Source organism: Glossina fuscipes, unplaced genomic scaffold (assembly GCF_014805625.2).
Source record: "Glossina fuscipes isolate IAEA_lab_2018 unplaced genomic scaffold, Yale_Gfus_2 26, whole genome shotgun sequence".
In the NCBI taxonomy this organism is placed as follows: domain Eukaryota; kingdom Metazoa; phylum Arthropoda; class Insecta; order Diptera; family Glossinidae; genus Glossina; species Glossina fuscipes.
The window spans coordinates 5,742,167-5,755,931 of record NW_023998421.1 but is presented as its reverse complement, the minus strand read 5'-3'; the positions used below and the strand labels follow the sequence as shown (position 1 = coordinate 5,755,931).

Genomic DNA, 13,765 nt, shown 5'->3' with positions numbered 1-13,765 from the left:
TACTCAAACTCACGATGCAAGCGGTTAACTTACTTGTTACATATGAAATAACATTTTTTAATAATAATGAGGCTCAATGGACACTACATGACATCTATTTTCATGGCCGTTTAATAACAAATGTTTTTGTTTTTGTTTCACAAGAGAAAGAAATGTATAAGAGTTTTTTTGAACACATATCTTCTGTCCGGTTTATAGGAGCCTCTTTTAGTGTGAGGTCGTGTCGCCGTGTTCTAGAAATCTGTCTTATATAAACACATATTGTAGGGCAGTTCACCGTAGGCAGTTTCATTTGAAAGAAATGTGCAGCCGATATTTTATCATATTTAGCAAATCGATAACCAACTAACAAGCAACTTATGCTTTGTTCACTTGCCATATCCGTACAGCTACCATTAAATTCATTGTCGAACGTTGTCATTTAATTCGGTGACTTAAGATGTCTTCGGGTTCGGAGACAACTTCATCATCGCTACATTCAGAATCGCTTCTGTCGTTTTCTTCCTCGCCAATTATGTCAGCACAGTACTCAACTTGTTTTGCAGTAAATGTTCTTTCCATCGCCTTACCGGAGTATTTTTGTAATGAGTAAACAAATACGTAATCGTTTATCAACACATGCCATATACCTTTTGATGATCATTTGTATACAACAAATTAGAGTGTTTACTTGACTTGTAGTCCAAGCGATGCTTTAATTTTTGCACATGTATACGCAGCACCCAGAAGAACTTCAGATGGACCCACATTTTGTTTCCTTCTTACTCTCGAAAATCGGAATAATTGTCCCAAACGATATGTGGCACATCGCTCAATAAGATTGTAGGATGAGATATAGGTGTACAACGACTATCGACGAATCGATATAATTTTTAGAATTCGAAAAAATTTCGAACGAAATGTGTCAAAATTTCACAACATTCCGACCATTAGTTACAGATCACATAAGTAGCGCCCCTAAAACAACTGTTACTTATAAAGAAAATGTCGCAAAGTGATGAATTTAAAAAATTATAATTGAAATTAATTCCTTGTTTATGATAATATTTATAAATTGATTTTGAGTTTTTTAACAAAATCCTTGAATATGCAATAAAAAATATAAGTTAAATAAATATACATAAATTGTATAGACAAACTCAAATAAATAGTTTAACATTTAAGGCTAGTGATAATTCAAAATTTTTAACATCATAAGTATCTGTGTGTGTGTGTGTGTGTGTATATATATATACAAAAATATGTTTGTTTTCTTTGTTTTACTTATATATTACTACAAGATGCATGAAATGACGTAGTTACGATATGCATGAGTAAAGGAAATATAATGTCGTTAATTACATAACCACTCACGTATTTGATTTAATAAACATACGGATACATTTCTGTCAAAAACAAAAAAAAAAAAAGAATTTTATAATTAAATGGTATGAAAACTATTTTTATTTCAAAATATTTCGATAGAATGACGAGCGAGAACCGATATATTTAACGGGGTATGGTCGTTGGTAAGCGAACATAGTGAACTCTCGCCAGAACCAAAATTGTTTTAAGGATTTTTTTTGATTAGCCATATAAGCCACGTTCCTTGTTAGTTTAGTCCATTTAATCTCAACAAACCAAAAATTAAAATACCGTCGATATAGTCGCATATCTAAGTGACGATCACTAAAATTAAAGTATATTGAGTCAAACCGAATTGAGCGAACATTTACCAATTGGTAATATATATATATGCGTCTTTTATGATTTTGCGTTATTTATTCAACTCCTTTTGAAATAAAGGTCGTACCACTGCATTGTCGTTTTAAGGATAGCGTTGTTAGGATATCTATTTACAAATTGCTTACAGGAACTTCTACTTACACCGCTTTAATTCCCGTTCTGCTCTTGTCCGTTTGAATATTGCTATTCAAATCTGTTGACTCGACTCTCTCGATCCACTGTCGATTGGCTTTTCGACCCGCTTACGACTCTCTCTCTGCCTTCTGCAAATCATCCGCTCATATATCCTTTTACAAGCAAATTGCCCTTACCTAAATTGATCGCCACATTTTTAATCCGACAATCGATAACGACTATCAAAACTGGCACGGACTTGGAGCGTCCGACTGTCTAAATAAAATAAAGCATTGTGACAGAGGGTAATCAGAAGATAAATACGTCATAACGAAGCTCTTTGATACTCTTAATTAGGAATGCGCCGTTATGAAGCAAAGAGGAAATCCTTATAGGGCTCCTCAGCTATATTAACAACACATTACCGATTCGAACGCGAAGAGCGCACATTAAAAGGGCATGGCATAACATTAGAACGCAAGAGATTTGACGTAAAATATAGGGTCAGGATTATGCCCGAACGCAGAACAATTGATCTGAGCGCTATGGACGGCGCATTAAGGAAATTCTTAAGCCTAAAGAGTCAAAAGAGCCACCACATTATCTAAAGGTACTATTCTACAGAACCATAATGGAACAAAATTGCTCTTCTTCACCACAACTTGGATGTTCAGCTCCAAACTTAGAAGCAATCTGCTCTTCTATCACATTACGCGAGCCCGATGCCGCTAGACTAGGGCAAGTCCTGACTTACGTGGTGATAGTAGAGTGGAACTTCGTGCAGTGACTACTGGTAATTAGGCAGGTACATTAAACATAATAAAGTGGTGCGGGAGATCGCCGCAACATTTCGAGAAGGCTTACACAAGCTTTTTTCGTAAGAAAAAACAGGGTGAGAATCACGGCGAAGTCAGGCCTACCACAATACCATCAGTGATTTCCCGACAGCTTCACGGTATTTTGGCTAATATGATTACTGAGCCTCCCGAGTTGGACCCACCAGATAACCGGCCGTTTTCCTTAACATAATTCTAAAAGCTGTAAACGCCAAGTTTCATTGCTGTTAAATGGCTTCACACGACGTCAGCAGAACAATTTGATTCCGTATCCTATAACACGATCATGGTTGCATTGCGCTGTATTGGTTTTCCTAAGAATTTTATTTTCTCTTTGGAGGAATAATGCAAGACTGCTTCTAATACGAAAAAGGATGGGTATCAAATACTATTACACCCAAAAGAGGAGTAAAACAAGGCGACCAATTTCCACCAATTATATTCAATATAACTGTCGATAAACCCCTGACCATGTCCAGGGGTTTATCAGACCCAGGTGGGACTTAGAGTTGAAGGTTGACCTTTCAACGCACTGGCATTTAGTAACGTGAGTTTAATTCTATCAGCGTCAACACCCGATGGCTGGCAAACGCTTCTCAGGGCCCTGGATTCAAAACAGAAAAATGCTTCATCATCTAAGCTTAGCGTATTTTTGCAAAAATCTCAACAGTAGGCGTAAGAAGGAAGAAGAAGGGAAACTGAAAAGCTGGTATGAAAATCAATGACAAACATGACGGTATATCTATTACTAGTCATCCTAAGCTAACACAACAAGAATATAATCACGGCTCATGTATTAACCTCTAGTTTGTAGTGATAGTAATGAGAGTATATATCAGAAAATCATTTTAAAAACTTACGAGTTTTATTTTAAAAAATTTTTTTTCATACAAAATACATTATATGCATGTATATAAATATTCTTAATATTATAACATATAAAAAATATTTGTGTAAATTTTTGTGTGTGTATTTGTGTGTTTTGTGTGTTTTTTAAATAATAATTGACCCTACCCCATATAAAGATTGATTGTAAATAATTTCAGTTTATTGTCTAAAAGATATAAAAAATCTTTACATCTTGTTCACAAGTAAAAAGGCACTGATGCTAGATTTCAATTGTTATAGCGCATGTTGTTAGTTAGGCAGAATAAAAAAAAAATCTTGACAAATACATAATTCGTAATTACTTTGTTGCTTAAATGTAAACGTACAAGCTTTAACAAGCAAATCCAAGTATATATATATATATATATATATATATGTGTGTATAATTAGTATTTATAAAAATAGAAAAACATAAATCATATAACAAAAGTCAAAGCAATACTTTTCATTTTTAAAGCGCTTAAAAGTTCTTGCAAATATAATAAGCTACACACGTCAAAACAAAAAAAGAGACACTAGTACAGAACCAATTAACAAACACAAATAATAATAAGATTTTTAAAATGAAGTATAAACTCAAGTTTGGTTTAAATTGAATCTCGTGATATCCATTACTTGCTTGTTTTTTTTTGTAGCTTGTATAGGTGATAGGTGAATTTCCTAAACTATTATTAGAAATCATGTTTCCTCAACAATATTTAAGACCACTGTAAGAACAATGAAGCGTGAAAACTTAAGCACCTACCTAAAAACCTATTTAGCAACAATTTTGATAGTCGTCTGGTCGTTGACTAGTCTGGCAGGGACATTTGCGATTAATCTTAAAGTGCTTCTTTCTCGAAATCGAACACTTCTTCTGTTTGCATCTACCTGCTGCTTATATCGACAAGCATTTGCATGGGTTTTTTAGACAAATTTGTGCTAACATTGTCTTCCAAAGAAATTTACACTTACTGCAGATATTACATACAGATGCAATTAGAGATATCAAAAATTCTGAATGGTGCCACATGATTATTATTATAAAATCCATCATGAAACAAGCTTAAACCAGTGATTCACTTAAAGCTCATGTCGCAAACGACAACTTTTATTATTAGGACTACTTCTTCAGCTAAATTTATATTAGCCTCTACATATATTCGGTAGGTGCGACTTCTTGAATTTCAAAAAGTTCGAAGACAACATTTCCTCTCCTACTTTCTTTTCAAAATCTTAATTTTTGCGTTCGATAAACGCGCGACGCCAGCGCGCGATATATTTTCGCATAAACCTCTTCTTTATATAGTATATAAGGAATATAGAATATATATATATATTCATCATAATTATTTATATATATTAAGTATTTTTATTCATTCTTCGACTTTGAATTTCGGGAACCGACAAACTGATCTTTTGGAGGCATTTAATTATGTATATGCGTATGTGTGTCGCAGCGACATGAGCTCATGTGTAACTTTTAAAATAAAATATAAGAATATGCCGCGCGCGTCTTCGATTTGATAATAATTTTGTGCTAAAGGGAAGATAATAAAGTATAAATAAATAAATACGAGAAGAGGATATTTACATATATTGTAGTTTAGATTAGATTACAATTATTTCATCCATTGTACTTTTACATTTACTGTAAATGTAACTCAAACCACCCTTGACATAACGTACACAAGACCAACAACATAACATAATCGATGAGCACTCTTAATAGTGTAATAAAAATAACACCAAGTGCAGATTTCCTTATTCTCACATTTTTGCAGGTTGCACTCAAACCTACTGACCCATTTAACGAATATTTTAGCGCTACTCAAACCATATAACAAAGAAATTTCTAGGTTCAAGTTCGTTCACACAAATAAGAATTTTGAGGCCATAGTGATGATCTTCACAAACAGTCAGTACTACATTGAGTCCACTTTTCTTTTCTTAAGAATACATATTCTAAGGGAAGCCTGGTAGATATTTCGATGCTTTAGAAACATTTGAAAAATTGAATATACCCTCTATGATGGGTACAAAAAAGTCAACAGAATACATATTTTAAAAAAATTTCAGAAAAAAATCTACAAACTACTGTATGTATATCTATATATATACACATACATATATACATATATTTGTGAACGTGCATATACATATATATATACATATATATATAGATTATATATGCGTAAATCTGTAAACGTGCATATGCGTGTATATATATATATATATATATATATATATCTATATATATTATATACATATAATATAATATACGTATACATTGGTATATATACATATATTATATACATAGTTATATTAATATATACATGTGTGTGTGTGTGTGTGTGTGTGTATGTGTGTATGTGTGTGTGTATAGACAATCAATGTGTTTATATAAATAAATTACAAATAAACAAAATGTGCGTTGATCTAAACGATAAGGCAAACGATAATAAAAATAGTAAATACTTTAGATTGTAACAATTTGATTTTAAGCATTTGTTACGGGAACCCACAAAAGTTTATCTTGCTCTTTATCGACAGCGTCTTTTATTTGAGTGCACATGTGTTTTATGCTAACCCCAGGTATAACAGCTAAAAAACGAAAAATGTATTTTTTATTCAATTTTACAGTTTCTTCAGAATACTTACCTGATATATATTGTTTATAGTCACTTTCAAGCTTTAGGGCCCTTTCATACATTTCTTTAGCGGCTTTCGCTGATATTTTTTCTGTGCCAAAATCTCGTATTTCTCGTATTTGTTTAGCCGACTTAAAACGCAATAATAATACAATAGGATAAATTTGCAAGCGTTGTAAACGTTCGACCGCTGATATAGAGATATCCAAAATACAATGTCGTCGATCCTGTCGTGAATTACACTAATGAATCATGTTCAAATAAGAATTGTTGAAGTAACTTACGTTTTTGCAAGTGTTGTTGATAGTTTCTATAGTGGTGCACTCAAATTTATTGCCGCGTCTACGATAATCAACGAAAATATTTTTTTGTAAACCCTCTTCCATAGCCTCTTGAGAACAATCCATAACCGTCACTTCACACATTTTAAATAGATTAGAAAAATCAATGGTTAGCCTGCTCATAACACATTCTGATAGCGGTCCTATAATCAAGACAGGCCGCCTTACCGGAGCTATTAAAGAAAGTAAGTAAATTGACTGAAACAAAGATTTCCAACTTTGATGCTTACAATCTAAACGTTCCACCCGTTGATAGCTCAGAATACCACCATCATCATTAAGTATACCGGAATCGGGGAAATAACTCAATTGCGTATTACTGAAACTAGCGATTTCTGTTGAGTCTCGCGAAGAGCTGCGTTGATGCTTTTTACGACGAAAAAATGAACGACGCGTTGAAGTGCTGCCACGTCGTGCCGTACCATTGCCATCGCATTCAACTACCTCAGCGGCACGTAATTCTTCTTCAACTCTAGAGGCAATCAGAAAATTGACATCATATAACCATTCTCATTTTCAGCCCTTACTTACTTCATTTGACTGGGTATAATGCCACATTCCTTTCGATAGCCTTTCGCATCTAATTTCCAAGCGCGCCACAAACCAAATGTACCATTGAAAACAGTATTATCCACATAGAGAACTTCGTCTTTCACAAAACGTAAATCACCCTCATTAAGATCACCGGTACGATCAAACCCCACGCGTATGTAAAATGAATCGCCTGACTTGTCTTTAATCTGCTTTAGTTCTTCAAGTGAAAACACAACAAATTAATAACTTTTCATGCTCCGCAAATCTCAGCAGAGAAGTGTTTGAACATAAATATCAATTTAATTAGCAGTTAAGATCAAGATATATAATTAATAATATATAACTAATTAATGGAGCTCTGCTAGGAAGAAGGTTAAATTCGTATTTATCTTCACACCCTCTCGGCAGAGAATTTGAAAAAAAAAAACTGGTTTCTCGCGTACGATTGCTTTATGAGATTGCCTTCTCTCAGGCTTAATACTTTTCTGTACTTACTTTTTAATTTATTCTGCACTAACATGGTCACGGTATCCGTTAGTTTGGAGATTTCATTAGCTGCCTGCTCGGCAGTAACACACCTTAGATCAACTCCGTTATATTCTAAGATTTGATCTCCTTTTCTTACTCCAGCTCTATCAGATGGCGATCCTGGATGAACATCGTGCACAAAAATTCCAACTTTGTTCCCACCGAACAATTTAATTCCCGGATTTTTTGATTTATCCATATGCAATGTTACGTATCGTGGCTCCTCTTCGTAAGGTAATGCTGCAGTAGTAGAGGCAATAGTTGTGGTGGTAGCCGCTGACGAGGGAATATCTTGGCTGCTACTTATGTCCGATTGATTTTCTAAACTATCTGCGAAACTTTGATCCTTCATAGATTGCTGTGACATTAATGATCCTGACTGAGGCATCACAGCACTATGAGCCATTGAACTATTTGGCGTGGACGTGGAAATAGGCATCGGTGGCAGAGAAGCCATTATAGGACGTATTGGTGGTCTTGGCGAATTGCGAGGTGTTGGTGATCCTGAATGATTGACAGACGATTCCGGTTCTAAATTATGTGTTCCTTCGTACTCTGCCGAATGAAATTCTACAAAGATATGAATCATTCAAAATGTAATTCATTATTGACATTTTTTAACATACTTTCCGGATTATATTGTACCAACATAGTAATTGAGTTTCCACACTGACGCAGCACATTGGCTGCTATATCATTTGTAGCCGAACGCATATTGAGACCGCATACTTCCAAGAGTTGATCGCCCACCTGAAGACCAGCACGGGTGGCAATACTTTTGTCGGCTACAGTCGAAACAAATATACCACCACCGTTGTTGTTGCATTGAATAGTAATGCCAAGCGATTTATCGCTTTTTTCGATCGTGACTCTTCTAAGATCTCCAGGGCATAAAAAATCCGAGGGCACATTTGAATTGCGTTTATTGCCGCCATGGCTAAGCACTTCTACGTGCACCTGTGGCATAGGCGATCCCCGTCCACTATTACCCCCGTTAGCTGCGACATTTGTTAACGCCGTATGGTGATGCACCACGCCCGTGTATGGTGTCATGGCGGAGGATATAATCCCTGAGGGAGTATTAATTCCTGACGAATAGTGATGGTCAATTGATCCGGAGCTATTTTTTACACCACTACTTTTACTTGCCACGCTTGGATTAGATGGTATGCGCAAACGTTGATGATCTTTCTTGCGAGGAAACGTACCGCCTTCATAGATAATACTGCCTCCGCTGGCTGAAACGGCAGGGCTAGGATGAAAAGAAGGATGAGTTGGGATACTAGGCGGGTAATCATTTATGTATTGTGGATGAGGTTGCTGATGCTGATGCTGATGCTGATGTGAATGAGTCGGAGACATGTAATCCATATCAAATTTATCGACTGAAGACGTCGGTATACCAATTGATGAATCCAGATGGTGAGGAGGCGCCGAAGACGAGGACGGTACACTTGGATGCAGAGGCGGCGGTGAGGGTAGTGTTAAAGGACTAGAATGTCTTATAGGGCGCATAGCGTGCGAATGCGCCGATGGCGTAAAGGAAGGAAATAAGGGCAAATGTCTGGATGGCGGTGGATTATTAGACGAATGAAACAATCCGCCACCACAACCTGTGATACCAGACGCAATGCTCTCGCTATCACTTGGGTATTTCGAAACATTCTTCGTTGCTGATCCGGGTGCTGACTGCGGCATTGGTAATCCTCTCTTAGGATAATTGGCAAGAGCTGCGTATTCACTTATAGGAGGGCTTTTCGCGGACAAAATGGAATCAATGGAATTCTGCGATTTGAGCGATATCATATCCAACGAGTTTTGCTGTTGTTGTTGGCTTGAACAATTACTTCGGCCAAAATTTGAGTTTAGCGGTGATTGTAAGGGCACAAACAAGGCGGGATGTGGTGTTGACTTATTAGCATTTGATGCGTTATGAAACATGTCAAACAGATGTTGTTTGCGGGGCAACATATCGACTACGCCATTCATGCCGTTACCGCCTACATTACCACCGGTATTTATGACTTGCTGTTGTGCCTGTTGTCCTGAAGTTTTGTAGAACTCGGTCGGTGTTATATTGAGTGAATAGCGATTCTGATAATTATGCACATGAGTTCGAGGATTTCCATACTTGTCAGCTTGTTTCGGTCGCATGTTGGTGGCGCCCATTATTATGGGTGCTGGCCTTTGCAAAGGTTTAGTTTGTTCTATTACCATTGACTCGGTCTCCAAGGTGGTGGTGGGGGTAGTAGCATACACCGAATGACGCATATAATTATTGGAGCCATAGTTACTTCCGGCATTGTTAGTACCACTGCCGCCTATTTGACCGCTTCCATTGTTTTGAAAAAGAACTGTGCATGGTATGGGATTCGAATTGCGATTAGGATTATGCTTTACTGTGCTGGAAATACCGTTACGCATATGTGCCTGTGGCTTATTTTGTGCGGGTGGCAACGGTGGCGGAGGTGCATCGTCTGAATCCGGTCGTCCATCATCGTCTTTGTCAACATTTATCGGCCCCGCTGTAAATAAGGACAATGGCGCTCGTTTCTTTTCTCTTTGCACAATAGTACCAGTTGGGTTTTCATGCGTTGCCTGCAAGATATTAGTTCTAGGCCAAGTACCCATAGTTTTAGCGGCTGCTTCTTTTTCTTTTTTTTTACTTTTATTGCGTTTAAAAAGATTTTCTTTGCTCTTCTCCGAGGAGTTTTCACTCAACACAGAATCTAACGCGGCCAAAGCGTCATGTTCCTGGGCGAAATGATCCCCATCTGTGCCCGGTTTGGATATGTGAATTTTCTCTTTAAATTTACTTAACATTTCCGCAATTTTAGAAGGATGTTTACTACTCGTTACGCGATGCATTGAGTCCACGGAATCTGTTTGCGCAGCGGAAGTAGTCATACGCCTTTGTGTTTCAGATCCAGGCGAATCGTGTACGTTCTTTAAGGCAAATAATGTAATCGATTCGTTACGCTCATCATTCAACAAAGTCATCACATCCTCTAGTGACTGCATTCCCTCCATAGATTTATTATTAATACTTAAAATGCGATCACCGGCCTCTAATTCGGGTTCAAACGCGGCCAACGAGTTGGATTCTACCTTTGAAATGAAAACTCCCGCATCCACTTGTATGCCATGGTTACGATTCTGCTGCAAATTCATGTGTACAGTATAAAAATGCCTTTTGCTATGGCGTGTGCGAGAAATTAATAGACTTACTCTCGGAGCGCTGCTTCTAATCTCATCGAGCACCATATGCTTGGTTAAACCTTGACAGTCGATATTGTTGACCTTGCAAATAACATCGTTAATCTTTAGCTTACCAAATGCCGGGGACACATTTGTGACGCCACAAACTAAATGCTTTTGATTGCTGTCATCCAATATGATACCCATATCACATTCCGTATGATAATTGTTCAATTCAATCGCCAGCATGTCCTCGGCTTCATAAGTGCTCGTTCGACAATTTCGGCGCGCCGGAGAATTCACATTGCTATTTTGTTCCAACTGTTCTTTAAGAACGTCAATCGTTCTCTGAGCCTCATCCTTTTGCTTCTTAATTTTCTCACTGTCTCTGATAGCCGACAATAAGTCTGATATCGCTTTGTCCCGTTCTTTGCGCAAATTGTCACACAAGGTTTTTACGGAATCACGCTCTTGAACAATTTTCTCCCGCTGAGAAATAGCCCAATCACGCACACGTTTAGCCTCGTCAGAATCTTGAGCAGCTCGATCCGCCTCTGCATGCGCTTTTTCTAAATTTTTACGTAATTTTTCAATTTCTTTAAAATCATCTTTACTATCTGAAAATTCCTTAGACCAGGTGCTTTCGCGAGACTTCAACAAATCGCGTTTTTTTAACTCACTTATGGATTGTTGTAATGCTTGCAGATCATTTTTATAACCAATTTCTTCTTTCTTATATTGATCCAACTCTTTATTGGCTGCCGCTAAATCGTCAGACATCTTTTGATGTTCTTGTAAAACGTTATCCTTCTCGGAAAGCAATTGATTTAATTCCTCCTCTATACGACCTTTTTGCATGGTTATCATTAGAACTTTATTAGACTCAGCCGCTAGTAAGCTTTTAAGTTTTTGAATTTCTTTTTCCATAATTTCTCGTTGCAATTGAAACTGTTCTCTCTGCATATTGAATTGATCGCGCGAGTCGCGATAAAATTTTCGTTCTTTGTCCAAATCAACTAATACAGCATTGTAGCTCTTCTTGTATTTTTCTCTCTCAGCTGCCAAAAGATTGCGTTCTTCTATCAAATCATTGTTACGTTCCTTACTCAAAATTAATTCTTCGCTTAGTTTCTCGCTTTTCGCACAAGTACCATTACATTTAGTAATAACAGCGCCCCCAACAGTTCCTCCGCCACCGGGACCGCTTCTTTCATTATAATCGCAATAGTAAGAATTATTGCTGCGACCGTCTGTCTGCGAATTGCCATTTTCATTTTCGAAGCGCATTAACTTGCATTCCAAAATATTATTCTGTTGTTTTAATCGAGCATTTTCTGCCACCACATCAGTAAGTTTATTTCGTTCAGAACTTTTTAGCTGATTCATAGCGGCATTATACTGTTCCTGATAGAAAGCCAACTGACTTTCCAAATTATCACATCTTCTGACTGTGTCGGCATGTTGATGTCGTAACGTCTTCAATTCAAGTAAAGCCGAATCATACTGTATCTTAATTGAATCATATTTTTTCGGATTCCCCAAACCACTGCTAACACCACCACCGCCACTGACAATAGCACCACCATTATTGGCATTGTTATTATTGTTGCTATTATTCATATTAGCTGCTGATGTGCCACTACTCGAATCCGAAGGCGGCCGCAAAGTACGATCGTAATCCGCATATTCAGGACTTTCTTCTAAAAGCGAAATATTATTGTAGATCGTTTCTGATTTATTTATTTTTTGCCCTTACCTTCTTGACTGCTATTGCTAGTTAAAGAAAGATCTCCTGACGCCATTTTAGCCATCACATCATTTTTTTTAAAAACTTCTCAAAGTAGCAAAGATCTATTAAATTAATTTAAAAAAAAAAATCTACAAAATTAATCAAAAAAAAAATCAACGAATATAAGTCAGAATAGATAGCACTCAAGAATTAAAAACAATATTGTCGTTTTATTACACATTTTTATGACAAGGTCATTCATTGGTTTTATTACTTTCTCATATTAGTGTTTTTAGTACGTTTCTCATATCACAACACAACCGCGAAGACGTCGATATGCAAAATGAAACTAAAATTAACGAAAAATAAACCAATTTATCTAATGATTTTATATTAAAATTTTCAAATCTGGATATTATTTAAAAAAAAAAAAACAATGAAGAATCGAACTGAGTATGCAACAACTAAGTAAGTCATGCAATGTTTAATGACCAACAAAAATCGCCGTAAATATAAATACAATACATCCAACCACCTTTAGTTTGAAATGATAGTGAATTTATAATATTACAGAAATGGAGTAAAATCGAATTGAATGTAGCGAAGCGAAGTAGAGTATGGCATAGTCTGATATTAAAACATCACATGAACAAAATAATTAATAAGACAAAAAAAAAATTTTTTTTTTTTTTTTTTGTTTTCAACACTCCACACAACAACTTTTTATGTTCGACTATGTATATATGTGTATATAAGTTTTGTTGCAATATTTTGCATGTATTCGAAATAGAAAACAATAGATACACGCATACAAGCGGTAGAAGTGTGTCGAACAATATAAAATGAATTTAAAGCAGAAGAACCACTTTTTTAAAAAAGACTAACAAATAAAAGAACTAAAGAGAAAAAGTCTCCAAATGCAATCTTGTTTTAGCGCCTCACTATCTCTCAATACTCAAAACCTTACTACCTAACTTTATTGCATAAGATATTTTAGATTTCCAACACATCTATTAGAGCAAAAAAAAAAAAGGAAAACCTCTTTACTTCCATATTTCTGCTTATCTAAGCAAATCCTTTATTCACCACAAACTGTAATCTCTCTAACTTAAAGGAAGATATGTAATGATAACATTCCAGCAAAATCTTTGGCAGCACCGACCTGAAAATATTTGAATATTGAAGAGGTAATCGTTGAGCTCAAGAGCCTTACTACTACATCTTCCGAGTAGGTCAGCCAAA

At 36.2% G+C, this 13,765-nt stretch overlaps 1 protein-coding gene across 2 annotated transcripts; it reads right to left on the bottom strand.

Moving 5' to 3' along the window:
* Positions 1-5,895: 5,895 nt before the first annotated feature.
* Positions 5,896-12,645, bottom strand: LOC119635283 (disks large homolog 5). Of its 2 annotated transcripts, XM_038030018.1 has the most exons (9): positions 12,551-12,645; positions 10,825-12,494; positions 8,223-10,755; positions 7,564-8,166; positions 7,066-7,285; positions 6,765-7,006; positions 6,478-6,707; positions 6,204-6,420; positions 5,896-6,146 (listed from the first exon to the last, which is right to left on the bottom strand). In XM_038030018.1, exons 1-9 carry the CDS (start codon positions 12,603-12,605, stop codon positions 6,043-6,045), a joined length of 5,874 nt encoding a protein of 1,957 aa, XP_037885946.1. In that variant the 5' UTR covers positions 12,606-12,645; the 3' UTR covers positions 5,896-6,042. The 2 variants fall into 2 exon arrangements, with proteins under 2 accessions (XP_037885946.1, XP_037885945.1); XM_038030017.1 differs by having other exon boundaries at positions 8,223-12,494.
* Positions 12,646-13,765: the final 1,120 nt, after the last annotated feature.

Bases quoted from the DNA above. Each gene is read 5' to 3' on its own strand.
- LOC119635283 (XM_038030017.1), bottom strand. From the start codon at position 12,605: ATGGCTAAAATGGCGTCAGGAGATCTTTCTTTAACTAGCAATAGCAGT. The intron at 8,167-8,222 runs GTATGTTAAAAA...ATATCTTTGTAG, and splicing joins GGTACAATATAATCCGGAAA to AATTTCATTCGGCAGAGTAC. The intron at 7,007-7,065 runs GTAAGTAAGGGC...GATTGCCTCTAG, and splicing joins ATTATACCCAGTCAAATGAA to AGTTGAAGAAGAATTACGTG.